The sequence below is a fragment of the Gymnoscopelus microlampas genome (genome assembly GCF_963454915.1).
Source record: "Gymnoscopelus microlampas genome assembly, chromosome: 4".
NCBI classification, from domain to species: Eukaryota; Metazoa; Chordata; class Actinopteri; order Myctophiformes; family Myctophidae; genus Gymnoscopelus; species Gymnoscopelus microlampas.
Genome location: NC_139941.1, coordinates 6948186 through 6975860, shown reverse-complemented (window position 1 = coordinate 6975860; position 27675 = coordinate 6948186). Strand labels below are relative to the sequence as shown.

General features: G+C 42.8%; 1 protein-coding gene across 2 annotated transcripts; it reads right to left on the bottom strand.

Moving 5' to 3' along the window:
* Positions 1-1514: 1514 nt before the first annotated feature.
* Positions 1515-15989, bottom strand: lrrc2 (leucine rich repeat containing 2). 2 transcript variants are annotated; one of them, XM_084056266.1, is made up of 10 exons: positions 15868-15989; positions 12085-12229; positions 10520-10644; positions 9480-9541; positions 8840-8996; positions 7278-7414; positions 6597-6742; positions 5430-5582; positions 2992-3161; positions 1515-2338 (listed from the first exon to the last, which is right to left on the bottom strand). In XM_084056266.1, the coding sequence occupies exons 2-10, from the start codon at positions 12219-12221 to the stop codon at positions 2289-2291; spliced, it is 1137 nt and encodes a 378-aa protein (XP_083912392.1). In that variant the 5' UTR covers positions 12222-12229; positions 15868-15989; the 3' UTR covers positions 1515-2288. The 2 variants fall into 2 exon arrangements, with proteins under 2 accessions (XP_083912392.1, XP_083912393.1); XM_084056267.1 differs by having other exon boundaries at positions 12085-12226; positions 15868-15927.
* Positions 15990-27675: the final 11686 nt, after the last annotated feature.

The window sequence follows — 27675 nt, the reverse complement described above, 5'->3', positions numbered from 1 at the left end:
CCTTAACATTTCTGGATGTATTCTGCTGATGAGCTACTGTACATTATGTGAGATACTGAAGTTTGCTGCTGTTGGAATAAACGTTTGGAGCATTTAAAAGTGAATTGTGAGCCCTTCTGCCATCTAAGATACTGAAGTTCAATCATGGAACAAACATTATTTTTTTGTCTCATTTTTAGAAACGTATTATACAGAGAGCAAAACATGGGCTACATTTCTTCCCAGCCCCTTGAAAACGTGTTTATTGCTTGTTCATCTCTCAACTACTGTACCATGGAATAAAATTGTATAGCTCAGCCACCAACACTAGAGGGGGCTGTAAGCTTTAGCACACATACAGCTTTGTGTCCCCTTGAAATGGGGTACATTTTCTGTCTATTAAATGGTGCAAGTAATGGCAACACTGAGTTGCACATTCAGAGATTCCAAATGGACAATTGTTATCTGAGAATGTGGGATGGCTTAGTTTGAGGAGTATAGTGCGTTATGTTCATCACTATTTGCTGAACATAAATATACTACAGTAAACGTCCTATATAGAACCATTAATATAATAAACCTATTTGGGTTTGTTTGGTTAGACACTAACATAAAAAGTCAGACATCAAATATTAAACAAAAACAAAAAAAACACTGATTTAGTGAGACAAGACTTTTTATAGCATTTGTTCTACGTGTGTGTTTGTGTAGAAAGACCATGGCTGTTCTGACCCTGGAATCCAAATGACCCCAGATACTTAATGGAGAGTCTGTTTAAACAGATAAGCGTAATCATAATTCTGTAAATAAGGGTGGTGCTGTCGCCTCACAGCTAGAAGGTCCTGGGTTCGATTCCCGCCGGGGACGCTGTGGGCACTGGGGGCGTGTCTTCTCCTCCGCGTCATCAGCGCCCATACCCTAGGTGGGGTTGGCGAAAGGGCCTGCTCTGTGTGGAGTTTGCATGTTCTGCCCGTGTCTCCTAGGGTAGTTAATACCCTCACAAAAACATGTAGTAATTAATCCTGGTCACTATACTGCCTCCCCCTGGTCAGCCGGGGCGCCTGATGGAGGGGAAGGGAACTGGTTGGAATAACGTGTTCCTTCCACGCGCTACGTCCAACCAGGGAAACTCCCCCCTGTCAGGTGACAAGAAGGTCAGTTGGCTCTCATGCATTGAAGGAGGCACTGGCCTCCCTAGGCTGGTGGGGGGAGTGTAGTGCCCAGGATCACTTAGCAAATTGGCACCGGGTGAAAAACAAAAGGGTTACAAAATCGCGGGACAAAAATTATATAAAAAAATAAATAAATAAGGGTGGTGAGAGTTCATACATTTTCATTCAAAAACCTACATTTGCCACAAAACATGGCCATCACATTACTGAATCATTTTATTTGATATGAATGTGACCTAGATTCAAGATGGAAAGAACGGGTTGGTGGGATTTAATTCAGGACCAGCAGGGCCTGGCAAGGGCCTGGGAAGTCACAATGAACTCTAGCTTTAGAAGATTTTCAAGAAAAAAGGAATCATTCACTGCAGCTTAAAACCGACATTTATTGCATTGTCTCTTCATCACCAACATATTAAGCAAAACAGAAACAATAGGATGTATCATTAGAAAACAAACTTTTTCAAATCACATTTCAGTCAAATTCACACCACCAAGTCATCGATCATTATGATACATAAAGCTACAGGCGGACATCTGTCTTACACTGAAAAATAAAACAAAATGTATTTGGTCACATCAAAACAAACCAGGCTCCATTTTCTTCATCCACATAATCCAGTTTACCAGACACTAATATAACTAAAAGCTTTGATTCAAACATTTATAGCATATAGCATATTTTTTTTATTGTGCTTAAATATCACTATTTTGTCACTAAATGTAGAAGTGAAGCAAAATGGTTGGTGACGGAATGCTTTGCTCTAATCACCTGACAACTCAGAAGCATGTTTACATTAAAACCTACAGTATGTAGGTGTTGCATTCAGCGGTTACACCAACATTGGCACCCCCCCCCCCCCCTCTTAAATTATGTTTGCATAAAGACAAAGCATTCATCAGCCAGGATGCATCCTCACAGAATAAAGCTTACATTTTAAAAAACAGCGACCTGTGGAGTAACAAGTCACAGTTTTGGTGGAACACTGGAACATCCTTGATGGATGGACATTAAAACAATCTTATCTTGTTCTTCATCATCACCACCATCACCAGACTTTCTAATTTCATAGGTAGCCTTCATCATCATCATAATTCATATAGTCTATATATTCCTCATAATCTTCATCATAGTCTTCATCACAGCTGGCAGGAGATGGACACCTTGGTGGTGGAGTAGGGGCAAGCATCTGGGAGACAACGAAGGACAGACATTTTTTCCTTCCCAATACACACACACACACACATGTCCTTTAACTAAATCTAACAAACCAGTGGTTCAAGCTTTTCTGTCAGTACCCATATCAGTATCATGGCCATTATCATGGTCATTATCATGAACATTATCATGTCAGTATCATGTCAGTATCATGGTCAGTATCATGTCAGTATCATGTCAGTATCATTGTCAGTTTCATGTCGGTATCATGGGCAGTGTCATGGTCAGTATCGTGTCAGTATCATGGTAAGTTTTCATGGTCAGTATCATGGTCAGTATCATGTCAGTATCATGGTCAGTATCATGTCAGTATCATGGCCAGTGTCATGGTCAGTATCATGGTCAGTATCATGTCAGTATCATGTCAGTATCAGTATCATGTCAGTATCATGGTCAGTATCATGGTCAGTATCATGTCAGTATCATTGTCAGTATCATTGTCAGTATCATGGTAAGTGTCATGGTCAGTATCGTGTCAGTATCATGGTACGTTTTCATGGTCAGTATCATGTCAGTATCATGTCAGTATCATGTCAGTATCTTGCACCAGGTAAAGAGTGAACCTCTCTATCTTTCTAAATAACATGTTAAAACATCTAAATTAAATTGAGATCTAAGACTCACCTCTGTCTTTCAGAGACTTAACATAAGCCTGGATGAACTCTTTATCACCGCCGTCTTCCGTCTCTTCCTCCTCCTCTCTCCTCTGCTCCCTACTCTTGTCTTTCTTCTTCTCCTCCTCTTCCCTCTTCTTCCTCTCTTCGCTCGCTGGGTTGTCGTACAGCCTGATGAACCTGTGCAGGCGAGACAAAACACATTCCATTTGTTTCTATGGAAAGACAAAACACATTCTATTTGTGTCTATGCATAGAAAACACATTGTATTTGTTTTTATGGAAATACAAAACATTCTATTTGTTTCTATGGAAATATAAAACATTCTATTTATTTATATGGAAATATAAAACATTCCATTTCTTTATATGGAAATAGAAAACACATTCTATAGTATCTACTCTGTCTACACAGAACCAGTAAATGCATTCTATCTGCTCTGTTTCTACAGAAGTTGTAAACCCATTCTATATACTCTGTGTCAATATAACTAATAACCCATTCTATATACTCTGTTTAGAGAGTAGTAAACCCATCATCTACTCTGTGTAGAAGTAGTATGTATACCGTATACTGTATGTATGCTGTTCCTGGGGGTCCCAAATAAACTAAATATGTATTTCTTTCCTAATAAAGTTCATTATTGTCTCCGCCAGGCCGAAGGCATGGCGAGAGAGTATGTTTTACCCTCCGTCCGTCCGTCCGTCCGTGTGTGTGTGTGTGTGTGTGTGTGTGTGTGTGTCCGTCCGTCCTTCTGTCTGTTACCAGCTAATCTCCGCCACCGTTGCCCCAGTCGCTGTGAAACTGCACACACACACACTCCCTCGATGCCACAGCAGAACCTCTTCCCCAAATTTTTCACATGGGCCTGTTATAGCGCCACCAGGAGGCCGATTTGTGCAAAACACATTTTTGGATATTACTCCTACAGATTTTATCCAAATATCACGCAAATCGGTACACAGTATCTCTATAGTCATGTGATCAAGACGGATCTGTCCGATATTTCATATTACATCCTGATTGGCTAAGGTTGGCTTCCAAAGTTGGCAGGATTGGTCCGTTTTGAACAAAATGTCTCAAATCATGAACGCAGTGTGTGATTTCCGTGAAAATTTGCACACACATTCCTACTAGGCCAAGGACGCAATGACCCCCTTTTCACATTGCCCTGTTATAGCGCCACCAGCAGGTCTAATTTAGCAAAACACATTTTTGCAACAAAATGCCTCAAATCATGAATGCACGCTCATTCCCACTAGGCAGGAAGAAATGCCACCCTTTTCACATTGTCCTATTATAGCGCCACCAGGAGGCCACAATAACGACGTGACCTGGCGGAGACCTGTGCTCCGAGGAGCACTTTTTCTAGTTTTTGGTTTAGTTTTCTCCCTCCCCCGTGTAAAGCGACTTGAGTACCTCGAAAAGCGATACATAAAGCTGAGATATTAATATTACATTTACTATTAGCCTATTATTGTCTCCGCCAGGCCGAAGGCATGGCGAGAGAGTATGTTTTACCCCCTGTCCGTCCGCGTGTGCGTCCGCGTGTGTGTGTGTGTGTGTGTGTCCGTCCGTGTGTCCGTCTGTGAACAGCTAATCTCCGACACCGTTGGCCCGCTCGCTCCGAAACTGTGCACACACACTCCCTGGATGCCAATTCAGAACCTCTGCCCCAAATTTTTCACATAGCCCTGTTATAGCGCCACCAGGAGGCCGATTTGTGCAAAACCCATTTACTCCTACAGATTTGATCCAAACGGCATGCAAATCGGTACACATTATCTCTATAGTCATGTGATCAACACGGATCTGTCCGATTTTCCATATTCCATCCTCGTTGGCTAAGGTTGGCTTCCAAAGTTTGCAGGATCGGTCCGTTTTGAACAAAAGGCCTCAAATCATGAACGCAGCTTGCGATTTCCGTGAAATTTCACACGCACCTTCCCACTAGGCCGAGGAAGAAATGCCACCCTTTTCACATTGGCCTGTTATAGCGCCACCAGCAGGTATAATCTTAGCAAAACACATTTTTGGAACAAAAGCCTCAAATCATGAATGCATGATTGCCGTGAAAAGCCTAAGAAGAAATGACACCCCTTTCACATTGGCCTATTATAGCGCCACCAGGAGGCCACAATAACGTACCTGACCTGGCGGAGACCTGTGCTCCGAGGAGCACTTTTTCTAGTTATTATTATTATTTTTTACTACATCAAATGGGGGGCTACATGGCCTAATCCAGTGGGGTCCAGGGACCCTCAGGGTTCCTTGAGCGGGATCTAAATGGACTATGGTCTATATTTAATTCAGAGAGTGCACACATCCATTTGGTTCCATTTGTACACTCTCAGAGTTACCAGACCCCAAAAAGGGGTCCATTTGGACCCCTGGTGGTGGTCTGCGGTACCAGACGTTAAGAACCAGTGTGTGTTTATGTTCAGTACTTGATGTCAGGGTTCCTGCAGAGATGGGTTGGGATGCAGTTGAGCTCGTCACCGCTGACCACAATCATGCTGAGGGTGGTGATGTTGGACAGACAGTGGGGGAGGTAACACAGGTGGTTCTTATGGACGAACAGGGTGGTGAGACACTCCAGCCTGGAAAATATAGGATACACACACACACACACACACACGCACGCACGCACGCACGCACGCACGCACGCACGCACGCACGCACGCACGCACGCACGCACGCACGCACGCACGCACGCACACACACACACACACACACACACACACACACACACACACACACACACACACACTTTAAGTTTATACATTCAGAATATGAACACAAACACAGATTATTCAGACCAGTGAGGACGGCTGCTGCTGTATTGTAAAGCCTAATTTATGCTAATTTATGTTGCACGGCCATGATGCGTGTCTATTTTCGGCATGTGAGTCACGAGTCGCGCGAATCGCGAATCAGGCTTAACTCTAGTCTAAACAGATCACAGTATTTTAAACACTTTCATTCGGGCACATAGAATGCCAACGTCAATAAATGGAAATGGTTAAACGACACTTGGTCGACGCTCGGGTGCCGCAGTGTTAAAGTTGCTGGCCACCACAGCGGCAGTTGTGGGTTCGAATCCACCGTGGTGCAACCGGGTTTGTCGAGCGTCAATACGAACACAATTGGCCCGTGTTCGGGGGAGGGAAGCGGGCCGGTGAAGGTGATAATTGTTACAGCACGTAATCCTACTACAGGCTGTGGCGGCACCTGTCAGCAGAGAGTGTTGGGCGGGAGGAGTGAGTAGGACGAAGGCTCTACGTCCTCCCGGTGGGGGCTCCTCACTGGTAAGTCAGTCAGTAGGATACAACAGCAGTGACAACACAGAAATGTATGTACGTGGGGAGGAATCATTTGGCATAATGACTAAATTGGGAAGAAAAAGGGGCAAAATAATTAAAGAAAAAAAAAGCAACACAAGGTCATTTTGTAGCTGCAGTTGAAGCCAGCTGAACTTGGATTGTAGCTTTGTAGATGTTGTAGCAGCTACAAACGTATGGGTGTAGCTTTGTATCATATCACTGGCTTCCATTGAAGACGAAGGTCAGCCTGTAGCTTTGTAGCTGCCGGCGTGAACGCGGCATCGTTCTCACCTGTCCATGTCTTCAGGCAGGTCTGTGAGGGCGTTGTTACTCATGTCCAGTAGCTGCATGGCGGTCATCCTCAGGGCACAGATGGGGATGGACGCAAAGCTGTTCTCTGCGATGTCCAGATGAATCAGCTTCTTCAGACTGCTGAGCTGTAGAGAGAGTGAAGTACAGTGTGTTTGTGTTAACCCTGTTCTGAAAGGGTCGTCTTCTGATTATGCCGAGCAGAGAATAATGTGTTGCAGAGCCAACATCAAATAATGTTCAGACCTGTATTTACTATTTACATGATAAATAGAGAGTTTTCCTATTCAGTCACTGACATAATGTACAGTATATTGAAAAACATTTATCTCGCTCACACACTCACACAAACATGCACACGCACACGCACACGCACGCGCGCACACACACACACACACACACACACACACACACACACACACACACACACACACACACACACACACACACACACACACACACACACACACACACACACACACACACACACACACACACAGTCTCTCTCTTTCTCACTTCAAAGGCAGTCAAATGGCAGTCTTTAAGTTAAACTGGGTGCAGATTCTTGACAGTGTAGCCTACACAACGAAAGAAAAGTCTCTCTCTCTCTCTCTCTCTCTCTCTCTCTCTCTCTCTCTCTCTCTCTCTCTCTCTCTCTCTCACCTCAAAGGGGAGAGAAGACAGATGCCGGTTGGCTGTGAGCTCCAGTCTCTCCAGCTGCTCACAGTCTCCCAGCTCTGGAGGGACTTTGATTAAACGGTTGTAGCTGACATTCAACTCCCTTAACCTGGTCAGCTTACCTAGAGAGAGAGAGAGAGAGAGAGAGAGAGAGAGAGAGAGAGAGAGAGAGAGAGAGAGGGGGGAGAGAGGGAGAGAGCCATAAGAGTTGAAACTAGAAAAAGTGCTCCTCGGAGCACAGGTCTCCGCCAGGTCAGGTAGGTTATATTGGCCTACTGGTGGCGCTATAATAGGCCAAAGTGAAAAGGGTGCCATTTCTTCCAAGGCCGTGCACGGCAATCAGACGCTGCGTTCATGATTTGCTGCATTTTGTTCAAAACGGGCTACTCTTGCAAACTTTAGATGTCAATGTTAGCCAATCAGGATGGAATATGAACAATCAAACAGATCCATCTTGATCACATGACTATAGAGATCATGTGTACCGATTTGCGTGAAATTTGGATAAAATGTGAAGGCTTAATCTAAAAAAAAATGTTTTTATATAGCGCCACCAGTCGGCCTCCTGGTGGCGCTATAAAAGGCTAATGTGAAAAATGCAGAACAGATGTTTTTCCTCTGCCTCTATGGAGTATGCGTGCAAAGTTTCACGCAGATCGGTGCAGTTATAGTTAAAAACGCAAATCGGCCTTTTATAGCGCCACCATGAGGCTGATTTGAAAAATTTCAAGTGACATTTCTTCCTCTGCCTAGTGGGAATGTGCATGTGACATTTCACGGAAATAGCAAGCTGCATTCATGATTTGAGGCATTTAGTTCAAAACGGACCAATCCTGCAAACTTTGGAAGCCAACCTTAGCCAATCAGCATGGAATATGGAAAATCAGACAGATCCGTGTTGATCACATGACTATCCACCTGTTTCCTAGGCTTGTGTTTTCCACTTCCTGTTGGATTTCATTGGATATCATTAGTCATCTGACCGATTTCATTGGATTTCATTGGATCAAAAGACAGGAAATGGAACACAGTGAAAAGCCTAGGAAACAGGTGGATATAGATACTGTGTACCGATTTGCGTGATATTTGGATAAAATATGTAGGAGTACTGTCAAAAAATATGTTTTGCACAAACCGGCCTCCTGGTGGCGCTATAACATGCCCATGTGAAATATTTGGGGCAGAGGTTCTGAATTGGCATCCAGGGAGTGTGTGTGCACAGTTTCGCTGAGATCACAGACTACATAGCTGTTCACAGACGGACACGTGCACGGACACACACACACGGACACACACACACACACACACACACACACACACACACACACACGGACACACGGACGGACAGGGGGTAAAACATACTCTCTCGCCATGCCTTCGGCCTGGCGGAGACAATTAGTGAAATTGTATGACAAACACACACACACACACACGCACGCGTGCAGGCAGGCAGGCAGGCAGGCAGGCAGGCAGGCAGGCAGGCAGGCAGACAGACAGACAGACAGACAGACAGACAGACAGACAGACAGACAGACAGACAGACAGACCTATCTCTGCTGGGAGCTCTGTGAGACAGTTCTTTGGGAGTTCCAGCACAGTGAGCTCTGTGAAGTGAGACAGGTAGTCAGGCAGACAGTGGATCTTTGTGCTTCTGACATGCCACTCCTTCAGGTAGGTCATCCACTGCAACTCCTTGGGAAAACCCTGGTAGTAATGATAATAATCATAACAATAATGAAAATACTTTAGTTACTAGTTACTTTGCAGATATAAATTATTATATTATAAAACATACATTAACCACGTTAGCCCCGTTTTATATATAGGCTATTTGAAAATAGCCGATCTAAAAGCTCAAAACGCGTCGCATCGCGGCAGTGGCCCTCCTGAGCCACTGCCCCACCATCAAATCGATGGGTGTAGTTTTTAGTAGTAGTGAGTAAGACGTTCTGTCAAGTTTAGTAACTGTAGCTTCTATAGTTTCTGAGAACCATATAATCCGAAGACAATGAGTGTTCCCTGCATCTTGGGGGCTTGGACCCCTAATTACAACAACAATAACTAAATGAAACTTCCTCAAGTAACTGTGAGGACAAGCAAGCTTTGCTAGTGGGACCTGTAAACCAGTATTACTGCCTTGCACACGCAATAGAACCCCCAACCCTGATGGGTCATAGGTCAGCCTACCCTCCACTTCTTTCCATCCAGACGAAAGATAAGTTTCTCAGCTGCCTCCTGCCGTCCTGACTCTGAGAGAGAGAGAGAGAGAGAGAGAGAGAGAGAGAGAGAGAGAGAGAGAGAGAGAGAGAGACATACACACACACACACACACACACACACACACACACACACACACACACACACACACACACACACACACACACACAGAGAATAAAGAAACAGGTGAGATTTTAGACATCCAGTGTATATACAATCGAGAGTCCCGCGCATGCGCGACGGTCGGTCTTGTACGGTCAGTCAGTCGTTCATACGGGTCCTTTTCAGCCGAGTGCAGCCGACTAGAGCCGAGCGGAAAACGGACGGCGGCTATTGAAATGAATTTTAATCTACAAGGCAAAGAGATGATTTAAATGTACACTTTTGTCGTTTAGAGGCCCTCTGCTGTGGAGCTCTCTAGATGCATCACTTAAGTCATCACTATCCTTGCCAATATTTAAGAAACGTCAAAACAAATGTCTTATTTCCATTTTTTTCATTTTCCTTTTGTGCAGTTTTAGGTTTTTTATTTCTTTATTGCACTGCTGATCCCCTTGTAAACTTGTATTATTTTGTATTGTTCTTTTTGAACTTTTAATGTATGCTATTAATGTATGCTAATGTAAGCGAATTAATGTATGCTATTTAAAGACCTCTTTCATTGAACTATAGACTGAGGACTGACAGCCAGAACCTGAAGTAACAGAGAGGCAGTCAGTCAGACTATACTGTCTACATTAGGCTACAATAAATCCCTGTCATCTGTGTGTGCGTGCGTGCGTACCGCGCACGCTCGCGCGTACGTGTGTGCGTGTGTGTAAAAAGTATAATAATACATGTCAAAATTCGCCATGTCATTTTCATGGCTGAAAAAATATAAGGTTACAATAGAGTCTAGACCGATATCAGCCCAAAGTCCCCGTCCCAACTCGTCACCCAATTTGATGTCACGGGGGTGAGAATGCGGGTTAGAGTTTAGGGGTCAGCGGGTCGTGGTTGGGAGTACAAACCTGTGTCTGCGTGTGTCTGTGAGTGTTCCTGGGTAACAGATCTGTCCAGGTAATGTTGCAGTGTGTTCACTTCACTGCTCTCCAGACTCTTACAGAAAATACGATACTGCCACTCCTGATCGATTCTACAGAGAGACATAGAGTTAGTGTGTGTGTGTGTGTGTGTGTGTGTGTGTGTGTGTGTGTGTGTGTGTGTGTGTGTGTGTGTGTGTGTGTGTGTGTGTGTGTGTGTGTGTGTGTGTGTTTGTGTGGACCAAATGTCCCCACAAGTATAGTAGAATTTGCAAAATAGACATTGTGAGGATCATTTTCCTGGTCCTCAAAAGAGAAATGGTTGTTTAATGAGAGATACGTTTACAATTCTAAAAAGATTCAGGGTGGGGTTAGGATTAAGCATTTAGAAGTTAGGTTTAGGAGTTAGAGTTAGAATTATGCTCGATTATACTTAGTTTTGCGCCGGTGTCGTGCACCGCAAAATAGTCGATCTACAAGCTCACAACACGTCGCAGTGTGAGCTTGTATATCTGCTATTTTTCAGCTTTTTATGCTTACGAAAAAAAATGGCATGAAATTGCATTCATAATATCGCCGTCCTAAAATGTTGACGTCCTCACAAGTATAGTAATACAAACCTGTGTGTGTGGGTGTGTGTGTGTGTGTGCGTGCAGGCGCACGTGCATGTGTGTGTGTGTACGTGCATGAGTGCATCAGTCATCATGTGTATTTGCTCATCATCAAATTGCATGCATAATGGAAAGCCTTCACCATCATATTGATATCAACCTGATGACACGTCTAACCCCAAACAAGCCGGCCTGTTCTTACAAACATGCCCTTTAACAAGCTCTCCACAGATCCCAGGTCTGCCGGCTCTCCATAAATAGACCTGTGTGTGTGTTCATGTTACTATGATAAGACTCTTCTGTCATAGGGGAACAGAGCTGTCTGTCTGTCTGTCTGTCTATCTGTCTGTCTAACCTGGGTTCATGTTCAAGTACAGGGCCACTGATTTAAAACGCTGTAGGTCTTTATGTTATCTATGTTTTTTTAACGGGGAGCTCGATAGCGGCTGAGGAGCATCACTTGTCAGTCTGTTGTTTTGCATCAAATTAGAACTAGAACCATAACACCAAATGAGGCATTCAACATGCACGATCAGTTAGTGTTGGTGAAGGTCTGCCTGGGTTGTTTTATCTAAAGTGAACTGCTTTGTTTCCATGTCCTTAAAATACAATTAAACTAACTCCTTGAACATCTTGATAGTAGAATCCTCTGCCCCCCGCTCCCACCCCTCCTTTCTCTGTAGATATGATTATTACTTAGTTTTGTATTGTTTTTGTATTGTATTATATGTATTACTGATGAATTGAGTTCAATGGACCACAATGGAAACAATCCCCATGGGGCTTTTTTTTCCTTCATAACCTTTGACTGTACTACCTATACTAAATAATCATGTTCAGTCAATCAATCAATCAATCAATCAATCAATCAATCAATCAATCAATCAATCCATTTGTGGTGTTAAACACCTCCAGGTTGTGGTGAATGTGAGGAAGGCTTACTTAGCGAGTGCGCTCTTCTCCACTCTATCCTTTTCCTTCCTTTGTTTATGGCGGTACTGCTTCACCCGGCCTTCCCACAGACCCCTGATAGAAGACAGGTCATACACGGAAACCTCCACCTTCCGTTCAGAACGCATCCTCACTGCTGGAGGAGGAGAGGAGAGGAGAGGAGAGGAGAGGAGACCAGAAGACAATAGCAACACAATAGCAGACAACTCCCCGCACCGACATACAGGCGTCTGGGGTCGATTCACAGCAGACCTGAAATGGACACCTTCATAGATAGATACCTAGATAGATACCTAAGTATCTAAGAGTAGTGAGCCATCAGCTATGCAGAGGAGGGTGCCAAGACATTGTGGTCACTCACAGACACACTCTGACGGTCATTGCCAAATCCGATTCTGAGGTGCTAAATACTTTCCTGTGTATTAACACGCGTAAAGCAGCAGGGCCAGGCGGCATTCCAGGGCAGGTGTATTATATCAGGAGTCTTTATGGATATTTTCAACTCAGTGAGAGTAGAGTTCCATCATGCTTTAAAATCATACCGTCTAACTTGTTCAATTAAACAAAAGTTCATGAATACTGTTTACTTTTTGAACAGTATATAGTGACAAAAGAGGTACAAGAGGTGTCGCCAGAAAGACTACTAATGAAAGTTACACAGTATGATTTTAAATCAACAACGATCATTCCAGGGCCAAACATAATGAAAGGAACTTGTCTAAATGACTGGCGGCACGGAGCACTTATAGTAGCAAATGCTTCGAGAAACATGTAGAAGTAACCTGTAACCTAGGACCCAGCCTGTGCAGCTGCCGGATCCTGGACATTCTGTCAGATCGACGACAAAGTGGTGAGGAATGGACCCAAAACCTCTGACCCCCTGACCCTCAGCACAGGAGCCCCTCAGGGATGTGTTCTGAGCCCCTTCCTCTACTCCATGTACACCTACAATTGCGTGGCCACGCACAGCTCCAACTTGGAATATTTTTGGCCAGAAAAGAAAATATTTCACCAGAAGGAAAAAAAGGTTTTTGGTTACTCCACTGCGCCCCCTACAGATCTGATCAATGGAATTTTTCTATTGACCAGATTTTTCCTTCCGGTGAAATATTTTATTTTCTGGCCAAAAAGTGTATTTTAGACGTGAGGTGGGGGGCTCAGAGTGTTCCCACTTAGTAGAGTAGGCTTTCAACTCCATAAAACCGTATTTGTTTTGGTGAGTAGCAAAAGATTTTTTATTTTATTTTATTAAAGACGAGACGCTGTGCAGCCTGTGGTGCGTGTGCAAAGGCTCGAAAGTCCCGTAGCGTTAAGGAGAACTCCTTCTAGCGCTATGGACCAGAGCTAGGCATGGACCACACGGTCCTGCGGGCCTTCTACAGATGTACCACTGACAGCATCCTGTACTCACTGACTGGCAATGCAGAGGGTCGTGCTCCCTGTACACATGTCTGCTTAGCCACCACACACAGCTCCAATGTCACCATTAAGTAGGATAAGTATATGGATGACAAGACGCTGATGGGCCTGGTTAACAATAATGGGTTTTGGATCACTGACACCATTGTGTCACTAATCAAAATGGTGTCTGGAGAATAACCTCTGAGCTGTTGACTACACGAGGCTTTTAAATGGTGCTTAGCATGGGGTAATATGTAGCAGAGCCTGAACCCTAAGATCAATAAATAATCTTCACACCTGTATCAGACTCTGTACTCATTCATTCTCATCATTGTTGACAGACATATCCATTCATATTGTTGATAGACTTATATCCATTCATATGTATTCGTTGTTGTTTGGCATAATATTCATTGATGATAGACTGTTGATAGTCATGCATACACTCATTGTTGATAGAATGTTATGCGTGCAGCACTTCAATCGATTCATTTCTATAACCAAATGATTCCTAGTGGTATGCATGCACATTAACCACACTCACTGGTACAGAATCTGGTACTGTATGTGCGTGCGTGCGTGTGAGAGAGAGATAGAGTTCTTTTCATATTTCGGTCAGTTAGATATAGAGAGATTTATTTAATGTAAATACAGGTTTTGATATTATAATTGAGGTTGTAGATCGGGCTCTACTACATATAATTCCCCGCTCTGTGGAATTCTAAGACAACCATTTCAGAACACTGTTCAGTCCTCGTGGTGCACACAGTATCTGTGTTAGCCTGGGACCAGACGAATCTGCGAGTGCAAAAAAAAATTGCACTCTGCGATTTGGGTCTGGCACCGCTCCATAGAGAATCCATTTCCTGTTCCAGAAGACGTGGGGCACCAATCAGGGCCCAGTATTTGAATATGGTCGACTGTAATTGGTAGTTGGTTGTAGGTCTAACCAATTGCGTCGAGGGACATTGTTTTGATCCCGCCCCTTGGGAAACAAAACGTCCTCATGGAAGCACCAGACTCATATCCACGCAGTGATATAGTCTAGCTACGCCAGGCTATATCTGTGTGACCTCCAGTCATCCATCATAATAAACATTAATAAATATGACAACAGTCATGTTGTCCTATCAGCCTGCCAAATCCCTCACCTGTTCACATGATAACAATTTTACCGAGAGCTTGTAGATCTGCTATTTTCATAAAATCTTGGAGAAAAAAAATTACAAACACAAATCTTGTACAGAGGTCCCTGGCACAACAACTTTTCATATGGGGGTCTGTGGAAAAATATTAATTTAGGGGTCCCTGACAGAACAAAGTTGAAGAACCACTGCTTCAGGGGTTCTTTAGATTAAAATTGAAGAACCCCTCTCCGACTATGTGGCATCCACGTGCGGTTAGGGTTAGGGTGCGGGTTTGGTTCGGGTTTACTGTTTAATGTCGGAGCACTGCGCTGTCGGAGGAATGCGCTGTCGGACTAACGTATTGCACCCCTCCATATATGGGTCACGAAACCTGATGGGGTGGACCTGATATTGAACCCAGGCAGAATCCCCCAACATCCCCCCAGACAGACTGGCTGGCTGGCATTGGGATTGACTGGCTCCTTCTTCCCATAGTACACATCTACAGTACTTCCTATTGGTTTAGATTAGAAAGACTGGCCCGCAACTGAAACAATTCTCCCATGTACCAATGTACTTTAAAGGAGCTCTGCATACTCGCTCTGTGTGTCAGAGGTGGGTGGTGTTCAGAAACCTTCCCACCAATGACATCATCGATGGGGATTCTATAAGCTTTCTCTTCCTGGGAAGTTATTATGATGAAATAGAAGCTATTGTTCTTGCATCAATAAAAACAAAAGAACGTGGCCGCGCTGATGGCCTAGTGGTCAAGGTGCGTACTATGTAAGTTGCAGCCTGACAGTGAGTCTGAGGTTCGATTCCCGAGACCGTGTGTCACTCCCCAACTCTTGTCCCGTTTCCTATCTACACTGTACTATCAATAAAGGTAGCAAAGCACCAAATAAAAAAGGCAGGTCTCTGAACTGTGTATAGACAGATATGGTGCCATTTTATAATGAGCATTAGTGAGGACCAATTTATATATGAAGGCTGAAAATGGGTGAAGTGCTCCTTTAAGAGTTGTGTGTGCATGTGTGTTATGTAACTTATGTAACAACACTAAACACCCCCACAACAAGTCACTCTGGCTTCTACAATGTGAGTTAGAGGCATGACTACGAAATATATATTTAAAACTGATCCATATACAGTATAGTAGGCCTACAGAAGCCTCACCACCTGTAAACCAGTGAAACCAACAGTTAAAACAGAGCTGACAATAAGGATTCATTATGTATTTTCTTACCTGTGTAGTTGTGTTTAAATGCTGTGGTTCTGTCTCCCTTCAACTGTTGCTTGTTTACCAACCCACCAAGCTGTGACTGAACTCTGTGTGTATGTGTGCGCACGTGCCTGTGTGTGTGTGTGTGTGTGTGTGTGTGTGTGTGTGTGTGTGTGTGTGTGTGTGTGTGTGTGTGTGTGTGTGTGTGTCACCCAAGGCGCTATTTATATCCAGCAGAGATGTGACCCTGTGTGAGTGTGTGTGTACTTGACTTGCTATACTTGTGAGGGACCAATGGCCCTATATAGTAGAGTTTGAGAAATAGACATTGTGTGGATCTACCATTTTCCTGGTCCTCGCACGATAAATTGTTGTTTTATGGTTGAAAATTATTTGGGGAGTTATATAGGCTTACAATTAGGGAAACATTCAGGGCAGGGTTTAGGGTTATAGGCGTGGGCATTTAGAGGTTGGGTTTGGAGTTATTCCTGAATCCTGATTTATAGTTCGGTGTCATGCACAGAAAATAGCCAATCTACAAGCTCACAACGCGTCGCACTGCGACGCGTTGTGAGCTTGTAGATCGGCTATTTTCGGCTTGAAGGTTTAAGGTTAAGAGTGGCTTATTTTATTTATGGCATTCGTAAAATGCTGATGTCCTCGCAAGCATAGTAATACAAATGTGTGTGCACGCGTACTGTACGTGCGGGCAGGGGATCACATGGCAGAACTACACTCATCCTATCCCCAACATACATGAGTAACTAATGACTTTCCTCCCAGACTAAACGGGTCACTGGATTGCTATGTGGAACAATGCCTCCACTGAGCTGCTGCTGCTGCTTTTCACAGGGGCTTACATCAAGATCAAATGACCGTCCAAGTTCCAGAAGAATGATCACCCCCACATTACAATGAATCATTAGTATTAGGACAGTGATCCTCAAACCTTTTGACCATGTTACTGACACCAGGATACTGACACTAGGATACTCACCGGGATAGTGACACATAGCATCATAAGTAATCATATTGTAGGCTTATCTGACCATTTACGGGTTATGCAGTTATCAATATCACTAAACTATCTTTAACGCATAAGGACATTTCTACGAGGCTTCATTCACTATAGGTAAGGTGATATGAAGTCTGTCTCAAGGCCCGCCCTACTCTGCCTCTCATTTGTGGTTGAATTTGTTCTGAGGCTTAAAATACAGAAAATACAAAATCTGAAAGTATCTCGATACAAATTACAAAAAAAAAAAAATCCGTACCAGACAAATACAAATGACAAAATACAAAAAAGGATTTCAAATACGTATCTAAAATACATGTATTTAAAATACTGCCCATCTCTGTTAAGAGGTACAGTGTAATTATGGTCTGTGTGTGTGTGTGTGTCTGTCCCCCACATCTCAAAAACGGTTCCGACCTATCGATTTCAAAATGTGTGGGTTTATCAGAGTAACCATGGGAGTGTGAAGTCGGTCAGATCAGCTGCATCGGTCTGTTTCTGTGTTTGTGTCCCTTTTACGGCCATACAGTATCAGAGCTCATCATAACATGCCTGTGATGACCATGTATTCCCGTAGTATTCCCGCAACCATAGTTTTGCACTTGGAAAGAAAAATATATCACTATGATCTATTCAAGACGATCCTGAAACCTGTGTTATTTGCACCAACAAGTCAACAGTGGATTTGTCCATGCCCCCTAATACCTGTATGCGTTTCAAAGAATAGGCGTCCCTTGGACACATCTGTAGTGAGTTTACATACCTAGAAACATCACTCTTAACCCCTTGAACTCCAACGGCACCTAATCTGGGGGACATTTGCCAGAAATAGCAAATCTATACAAGCTCACATTAGTCCAGGGGCCAACACTGATATTTTCACAAATTGGTACCACCTAAGGTGACCGTAAAGTTTTTGAATTTTTGTCTTCCTACATGTCTCTAGTTTATATTTTGGTATGATAACCCTTCCAATCTTGTAGCTTAATGGCAGTTATCACTACCTACCGGCTAATGTATCCGCTAGGAGACACAAAGTAGAATCTTTGTGTCTCCTACCGGAAATACACCCGGGCATCAAATTATTGCGACAAAAAAACAAAATATATCCATGTATTCAAGGCTTCATGGGGTGTGCAATTGATAACTTCTCAGACTTTTGGTGTTTGCAAAAAGACTGCTTTCCATAAGCTTGTAAAAGTTGACCCTCCTTCGGTCTAGGGTGGTCATAGCTGAATGGGTAGAGAGTCCCCCTGGGAAACTTAAAGGAGGAGTTCACCCAAAAAATGATTTATTTTCTATCAATTGCACACCCCATGAAGCCTTGAATACATGGATATATTTTGTTTTTTGTCGCAATAATTTGATGCCCGGGTGTATTTCCGGTAGGAGACACAAAGATTCTACTTTGTGTCTCCTACCGGATACATTAGCCGGTAGGTAGTGATAACTGCCATTAAGCTACAAGATTGGAAGGGTTATCATACCAAAATATAAACTAGAGACATGTAGGAAGACAAAAATACAAAAACTTTACGGTCACCTTAGGTGGTACCAAAATATGGCTTGGCCCCTGGGCTACATGTTGCATCGTGGCCAGGGACGTGCTGGCCACTGGGAAATTTGGGACAATTCCAGAACGGCCGCGCCATTCCAGGCCGCCAAGACAGGGCAAACGGCCGATGGGCAACCCAAAAAAAAATATATATATATTTTTTTGCTCCCGTTTTAGGATTATTACGGTAATTTCCGGGTCGCGCGGCCCAATTATTAGTTACGTTACTGTTTGGGCTGGGATGCTTTTCAGCAGTGGCGTAATCTACATAGGGTTGCTGGGTTAAAACAGTGAAACGCATCCCCCCGTTGACAAAACGGTGGGCCGGTTCGTACCAAAATGCCAGGGCTGAATTTTGCTCCCGACCCGCCCCTGATCGTGGCGCATTGTGAGCTTGCAGATCTGCAATTACAGTTGCATCTCAGATCGTTAAAAAAAAAACACCATGTGTTAGTCCATGGTGACCATATAACAACTCCATTAACAAAAAAAAACACATTATAGGTAATAGAAAACATTAGATTGTGTTTATTTCTGTCATGTTATTGTCAGATTCCACTGCTTTAGTATCCATGACATTTCATTGTCATTCTGGATTAGACAGAAAATACATACATACATGTGTATGTCTGTTTGCATGGGGTGTTAACTGCTAGTAGTGTGACTTCAAACATTGAGACCCTTTTTCTCAAATTCTTGGTTAGAAGTTTAACAACATTCAAATAAGGATGCATATCTTCTTCAAATGGGTTCAGATTTCAATGTATGACAAAAATAATTTGAAAGCTGAAAGATTACCTCTGGGTCACATTTACCACAACAACATTTTTTTTCACCCCTCATTTGTCTCTAAACCACTTGAACCCCAGCATCCATATTCTGGGGGGAATATTAGCCAAAAATTGCCGATCTACCAGCTTGCAACAATGCGTTGTGAGCTTGTAGATCAGCTATTGTTGGCAAAGCGAATTCGTGTAGACAGAATAAAGAGGTCCAAGATACAACTCAGGTGTACAGGGTTTAAAGGGATAGTTGTTTTTGTCACATTCCTAAGCCAATAATTTGATGACCAGTGGACTGGTTGGCAGCGGTTCCGGTAGGACACACACAAAGGAGACTCTTGTGTGTCTCCTACCGAAACCGCTGCCGGTCATCAAATTATTGACTTAGGAATGTGACAAAAAAAAAAAAAATCCATGAATTCTCTCTCCATGGGATTAGTCTCCATGGGGGGACTAATTGATAGAAAAAAAGTTATTTGGGCTGTGAACTATCCCTTTTAAGTGGTTAAGATATCCCATTGTAACACAGCATGTAACACAAACTACAAAAGTAGCCACAATGGACCACAATGGTGTTATCCTTTTAGTAGAACCTTTGACCGTACTACCTGTACTGTTAACAATCCTGCTAATAAAGCACTCCAATGAAGTGTTTAGATCACACATGGGCAACATGTGTGAAACGGTCCATCTCAGTCCAGCTGAAACCACCTCAAAAGGAAAACAAAATGACCAAATGATCAAAAGCAACTAAATTATAAAAGGCAGCAGCATTGTATTAATCGTTTTGAGGCAAATGTATTTAATTAGATTCCAATTCATATTTATCATTTGAGAACTCAGCTCCATTCCATTTATTCAGGTAATGGTGAAACAGTCAGTTTGAGTCTGTATTTATAACATAATGCAATTACGTTTCAGTGACCATAAATTAGTAGGTCAATTTAAAAGTCGACTGCATTGAAGTGTGACATTATACAGTACAGCTGTAAAAAAAAAAAAAAGATTTTGTAACAGAAAATGCTTGTGTTAAGCAAGGACACAGACCTTCTGGAATGGAAAATAATCATCAAAAGTCTATCAAATTAACACAGTTTTCACATAATTCAGAAATATGTGTTTCACGTTTCTGTCCAATGAGTGGCCCTTCGCTCACTTCAGTATGGCCCTCTGGAAACAGGGAAAAAAAAGCTGCCCACCCCTGGTTCAGATGCCCATTATGAACCCCGTATGAGTACACATGTGCCTGTTGAGATGACCCTGGTGAACAAAGGCTTTGCCACAAACTACGCAAACGAAAGGCTTTTCCCCATTATGAATCATCATGTGGAGTTTTAGACTATCCTTGTACCTAAAGCGTTTGTCACAGACCGTACACTTCAGGGGCTTTTCCCCGGTATGTATCATCATGTGTAGCCTTAGCTTACCCCGTTGACTGAAGCCTCTGCCACACACCGAACAAATATTGCGTGCATGAGTAATCATGCGTGGATTTAGAGAACTCCCCGTGGATTGTGCCGTGTGTGATTTCGGTGTTTTCAGAAGAGGTTCAGAAGAGGATGACAAGACGAGCTGGGGTGGGGGTTGTGATGCATCACAGGCCTGTGCGTCGGCTTCAGTTGAGGTGCTGGCTAGGGGCTCCGTCGTCTGTTCAGGGGTGGTCTCCTCGGGTACCCATGGTTCAGGGGTAACCACTACACACACACACACACACACACACACACACACACACACACACACACACACACACACACACACACACACACACACACACACACACACACACACACACACACACACACACACACACACACACACACACACACACACACACACACACACACACACACACACACGAGGAGGCAAAAGATTAAATGGAGAGAAAACCATTATTAAACTTTGACATTTTTACATGCAGTGTTTCCCCTGTTTTATGGCTGCAGTATGGTAGTTGGGAAGTCTATTGTGTAGGGCTGATTAAAGTTACAGGAGCTCTTACTGTATGGTATGTGATATGAAATGTGAGCTTACCATAATAACAGTAATCATTACATCCATCATAAGGGCTTTTGGAGAGAAATAAAACAGACTCCAGTCACTTTCAATTTAGAGCACTGCAGAGGGGAGGTGCGTGTGTGTGTGTGTGTGTGTGTGTGTGTGTGTGTGTGTGTGTGTGTGTGTGTGTGTGTGTTGCTGACCCTAGTTGATGTAACATGCATCAAGGCAAATGTGTTTCTGATGTCAGATAGCATCAAAGTCAAATAGGTTTTACAAGTAAAAAGTACAAAAGTATTGGCATCAAAGTGTACTTAAAGTACAGACAATAAATTAAGCACATGAGAAAACATCAAACACAACGATTGTCAGACACAACCCCTTTTCAACTGAAATTCATGCCAAACTATCTATATAGGGTTCAGTGTCTTGCTCAAAGAAACGAGCGACCTTTCATTTCCCAGACTGTCGCTCTGCCACTCTACTGCTAAAGCTACTCACAACAGCTACTGGGAAATGTAGTTCAGCCATTATAGGCTATAGCTAAGCTACTAGTACTAGGTTAGCTTAGGTTTCAAAGGAAAAGGAAGCATTAACACACCTGCTCTGTGCAGTAAGACATTTGGCTGTAGAGGCACGTCCAGAAGTTTTTGTCGCTCCGATAGTTGCTGCTCCATCTCTCTCTGGAAGAGGTCGCTTATGAACCCTGCAGCCGCAGTATGGCGCTCACTGACAACATCTCTGACGAGCTTCTGCTGACAAACAGAAATGTGCTTTTCAAAAACGCATAATATCTCCTCTCCCACCGACGCCAGGTGTTCATTTATCGACTGCCTAAGAGTCTCCATTCGACTGACTCCTTTGTGAGAAATATTTCACGGTGGTTGAAGCTTGTTCAGTGTAAAATCAGAGGGACAAGTGGACCTGGAGGGTTTGTATACTAATGAGGTAATGATGAGCTGCAGGTGGGGAAGACAGGTGAAGAAAATGGCCCAGTTCCAATGTCCCCCCCCTAAACTCTCATGCCCTGAACCGACTTGTCAGTTGGTATAGTGCTTGAGAGTGAGAGGCTGCAAGGGCTCCGAATGCTATAAAAGGAATGTAACAGCACTTTGAAGAGGATTCCTTCATTCATGATGCTTTACATAACTTCTAAAATGCTTTGCCCAGTCCTCTTGGGTAGGTGGAGCCTGAGAGTGGGCACTTAATAGACACACCTGAATTGGGACCAAATGGAGTTCATTAGCACCACCTGGCACCTGCACCTAACCTTTAAAAGGTAGGCACATGCCCTGTTTGTTGGAGAGGCATGCTGGAAGTCAAGACTGAGTTGAGTTGTTTTCTTCCTGTTTCGATGCATTGTTTGACCTTAAATCATCATTTGTTCATTATTATTGTTTCCATCACCCCCATATGCCATTTCCTATAATCATTATGCTGCCATCATAATAAATATGGACTTGGCTTATATCCATCTTCTTCTGTCCACTGGTCTAGTACTTTGATGGGTATCCTGATCTATATTAACCAGTATGCGAGAGCTTCCCAAAAACTTCTGGGAACTCAGATTAACCAGCAATCATTGTACGCTATCGAACTCGTACTGACCTTATTTACAGTCCTTTAACGGCTGTGAGGGTTTTTGCTAATTTCTCATCTCTTGTCCCTAATTTTTACTAAATATATCTCCTCAGGCTCCATTGTGTCGCTCTTTGAGGCGCAATCTCACACTGGGAGTAGATTGGCTATTTTTGAATAGACAAAGCATAGCCTAACATAAGTGAGATTTGTAATAATCTAAATTTTCAGAGAAGTAAACTTCTGTCAGATAAGTGCAGTTGAGTAAAAAGTACAATATTTGCCTGTGAGGTGTAGTGGAGTAGAAATATAAAATGCACAAACATAGAAATACTGTTTTTCAATGACTTTTTCCATTTATTTGATATAAATGTTTTTTAATTAAAAAAAGTGTGTGTATGTGCAAGCAGTGTGGAAAAATTAAATGACACGTTACCATGATAACACGTTAACCACGTTAACATAAAAGCAACTGTTTCACCATCTGGTTTCACTGTCTGGCACTGGGTGATGATGTGATCACTTCAGCCTTGAAACAAACAAACAGGGATTATGTGCCCCTCAAAAGGTTGCCCATGACAACAGTGGGCATACAGTAGCCTATCTGACCTTTAAGAACAGTGGGCATACATACAGTAGCCTATATGACCTTTAAGAAGGGAGACACATAGACCTATATTTAAGCCACAGTCAGCCCAGCAGAACGCATGAAATGTAAAGCCATGTGTACATTTATAACACGGCTTATAGCTCACTTTACACTTTTACTTAAAATAGATCCTCCACCGTATGTATAGTGTATTGTTTGAATTCCAATTTGAGGAGTTCAAACAGTTTAACCCATTAAATCCAGGAAAGCAGCTGTGTCATTTTAGATTTTAGCGTTGGCTATTCAAAAATATCAGATATACAAGCTCATAGCACGTCACTTTGTGCCGTACTATGATGTATATCTGCTATTTTTGAAAAATCTTGACAATGTGTAAATCTTTGAATATATATATATATATATTTAAAGCAAATATTCTTAACTCAAATCTTTGCTTCTGGGCCTCCCTGGAACAACATTTTGAGGTGGGGGTCAGCCAAATACTTAAATACCTATCATTTTGGGGGTATTTGACATGAAAAGTTTTGAGCACCACTGATATAGCGACATAAGTTTTTCAGAAAACTGTTAGGATTTAGAAGACATTTGTAGAATCGGCCTCAGGTAAGTTAATGGCTGTAGTAAAGAATATGTATAAAAATGTTAAATCATGTGTCTTTGTTAATGGCATGAAGTCAGAGTTTTTTGTAAGTTTAGCAGGAGTTAGGCAGGGGGAAAATGTATCACCTTTACTGTTTGCTCTATTTATCAATGACCTGGAGGACTACCTCAGACACAATGGCTGTCAACCGATGAATTTTAATGATGCAACGATTGATAACTTTTTACAGCTCATGTTGGTATTGTACGCGGACAACACAATCGTCATGTCAAATACGAAGGAGGGACTACAGAAGGCAATTGACCACATGTGCGGCTTCTGTGAAAAGTGGAAACTAAAGATCAATAGCGAAAAAACAAAGGTAACAGTATTTGGAGGTAGAAAGGCTGACTCCAGTAGATTAAAGTTTTCCTGTAATGGAGACAACCTAGAGGTCGTCCATAGCTTTAAATATCTCGGAATTACTATGAATTATAATGGTTCATTTAAGCTATTGCTATTGAAGAGCTGCATAAGCAGGCCTCACGTGCCATGTAGTCCCTCCTTTGTAAATGTAGAACTTTTGATTTACCAGTAAACGTTGCACTAGATCTTTTTGACAAGTTGGTTTCACCAGTCATGTTGTACACTTGTGAAGTCTGGGGGTTTGAATCTTAAATTCCTCAAGTACATCCTAAAAGTAAAAACAACATGTAGTAATATGGTGTATGGAGAGCTGGGGAGATACCCGATTTGTATTCTAGTTAAAAAGAGACTCATCGGCCACTGGGCTCGGTTGCTTGAAAGGAAAGAGAGCAAATTGAGCCGAATAATGTATGACTGTCTGCTTAACCTGGTTAATACAGGCGCATATACGTCACCATGGGTCTCGCAGGTGAAGCATATACTGGACGACTGCGGTATGTCTTATATCTGGTTGACACAGAAATGTAATAACATTGAATGGTTGAAACGAACAGTCGAACAAAGGTTGAAAGATCAGTTCCTGCAAAAGTGGCAAAGTGAACTTAATAATATGACATCATGTGACATTTATGTTGAGTACAAACAAGAGTTTAAGTTGGAAAGATATCTGTTGTGTGACAACCAGAAGAATAAACAGGCCATCTGTAAATTCAGGCTGAACAACACAAGAATCCCAAAGATCGTTGGTAGATACAGAGGACTTGAAAGAAGTCAGAGATTATGCAATTTATGTAATGGAAATCAAGTTGGAGATGAGTTTCATGTTATGTTTGAGTGTAAAAACACTATCATTAGGAATTTCAGACAAAAATATCTTCCAAAGTATTATATAAATCGCCCATCTATGCTGAAACAAATTTTACAACTGCAATCTGACAAGCAAAGAGTTATCTATAAACTAGGTGCTTTTCTGAAGAATGTTCTCCTGTTTAAATAAGGCTTGCCATGCCTTTTTCTATGTCCGTATAAATAATATGTAATGTAAACGTATGATATCTGTGCTCCATACCATGTGAACATGGTCGTGAGTTAAATAAATGATGATGATCTTAATGGGTTTTCACTGGATAATGGCCCATTAGAGCATTGGTTCTCAAAGTGGGGTCCGGGGACCCCCAGGGGTCCTTGGGGGGTACATGGGGATCCCCAGTTAAATTAGTTAATACAGCGTCACAATAATTTTAACTACTTTAACCATATTTTATACTTTGGCTATTCAAAAATAGCAGATATACAAGCACCGAGTGCCGCGCTATGAGCTTGTAGATCTGCTATTTTTGAAAAATCCCTGGCACAAAATATTTTTGACATGGGGGATCCGCAGCCAAATAAATATCAATTTGGGGGTCCTTGACATGAAAACGTTTGAGGACCACTGCATTAGAGAGAGGGGGTCGGCTGACATGACACAGGGCATAGACAGGAGTTCAAGACCCAAACCCATGATATTTGGTGTTTATGAATATTAAACCTGCACTAGGCAACTTTCCTGTTCCATCCCGGATTTGAAACCGGGTCGCCTGCGCAAATGCAGATTGCTTTTATACCACTAAACCTAATGGAGACTGCCTGCTTGCTTGGGGAAGTAATTGAATTTTCAGGTAATGTACCACTTGTCAACCGGTCATGTCAAACCAGACACAGGATCTAAATGGCTCAATAGAAAAGCATGGGAGACCAAATACAACCAGCCCAATTGTATTATAGTGTATTAATACACTCTACCAAACAGATGGGACAAAGTAACATTTTATTCACTAAAATAGTTACATAATGCAACTTTAAGGTCTGCTTCTACTAACCTGGTGTGCTGCACAGCCAGTTGTAATTCACAGTCTTCTCCACCAGAGGACAGTGTAAGACAGTCTGCAGCAGTTAGTGCCTGGGAGAGGATGTCACAACATGTGCGTGCATGTGCGCCTGTGTGTATGTTACAGAGGCGTTTTATTGTCACATACAAATAGAGGATGCTCTGATATCTAGAGTCTAAATAACTTATTCTCAACCTTCAAGACTCCCAGTTTTGCATGCATTAGGCCACACCCTTACGGGTCCATTTGGTTCTATTTGTACACATTTTATGTCAGAGTTATGGGGGTCTGTGGCCTAATGCATAGCAATCAGAGTTACAGACCTGTATTAGGGTCCAATTAGTTCCATTTGTATACCCTCTCAGAATTACAGACCTGTACAGGGTCCATTTGGTTCTATCAATCATTTCCAGGGACTGCCCTGGGACTCCCCCAAGGACCACTGGGGGTCCCCAGACCCCACTTAAGAACCCTGCCTTGTCCAGATGGTGCACCTGGAGGTAGTCCAAACTTCTAAACATGTTGCTCTAAATCAAGGCAGGCATTTAGAGGCCACAACGGCCATGGTTGCTGAGCCCCCTCACTTTCCTTATCATCTAGAAATTAGGGGGCCCGGGTTCAACTCCCAGTACGGGAACTCGCGTAATTCGGCTCAAACATGGGTAAAAATGCACCTATGCAGTCGCCAAAATGTGGAATGACCTACCAAAAGACATAAAGTCATGGTGCGAGGCAAAGAGGTGTAGGACCCAAGCACAAGATGGGAGGCAGAGGCAGCGCAGCTCAAATTAAAGTGTTTATTAATAACACCAAACAAGAGGAGTAGGCAGTAATCAAAGTCTGGTACAGGCAAAGTCAGTCACCGAGTAATCAGATAGAACACGAAAGAGACAATACAGGAGTAACGGGGAAAACTATACTGGGAAAGCTAGGGGAACTTAATACAAAGCAACAAGTGAGGAGACAAGGACTGGCATAAACTCACACGACTGTATGCAACGAACCAACAAAGAACTGAATCAAACACAGGACTTAAATAGACAGGGGACTAACAAGACACAGGTGAACTCAAAGACAATCAACACAGGGATTGGCTGGGAGACTAACAGGACACTGTCACAGGTGGAGAACATAACTAAACCAAAGGGAGGTGAGACAAGACAGGCAGCAACAACTAGACAGGAGACAGGAACACTAGGAACAAAACTACACAATAAAAGTACAAGGAGAACCAAGGCAAAAGGAAACAGAGTTACAACAATGCAAGATAAATACAGAACATAATGAACAACGGCCTAAACAGGCCTAAAGAACAGCCCTTAAGAGTCCAACACCATATAAGGTCCAAATTATTTGGACGAGGTCCAAATTATAAAGTCACAGTCCACGGCCCGAGGAGCGGACCGTGACACATAAAGGT

Bases quoted from the DNA above. Each gene is read 5' to 3' on its own strand.
- lrrc2 (XM_084056266.1), bottom strand. From the start codon at position 12,221: ATGCGTTCTGAACGGAAGGTGGAGGTTTCCGTGTATGACCTGTCTTCT. The intron at 7,415-8,839 runs GTCTGTCTGTCT...CTCTCTCTCTAG, and splicing joins AGAGCTCCCAGCAGAGATAG to GTAAGCTGACCAGGTTAAGG. The intron at 2,339-2,991 runs GTGAGTCTTAGA...GTTGTCTCCCAG, and splicing joins TAAGTCTCTGAAAGACAGAG to ATGCTTGCCCCTACTCCACC.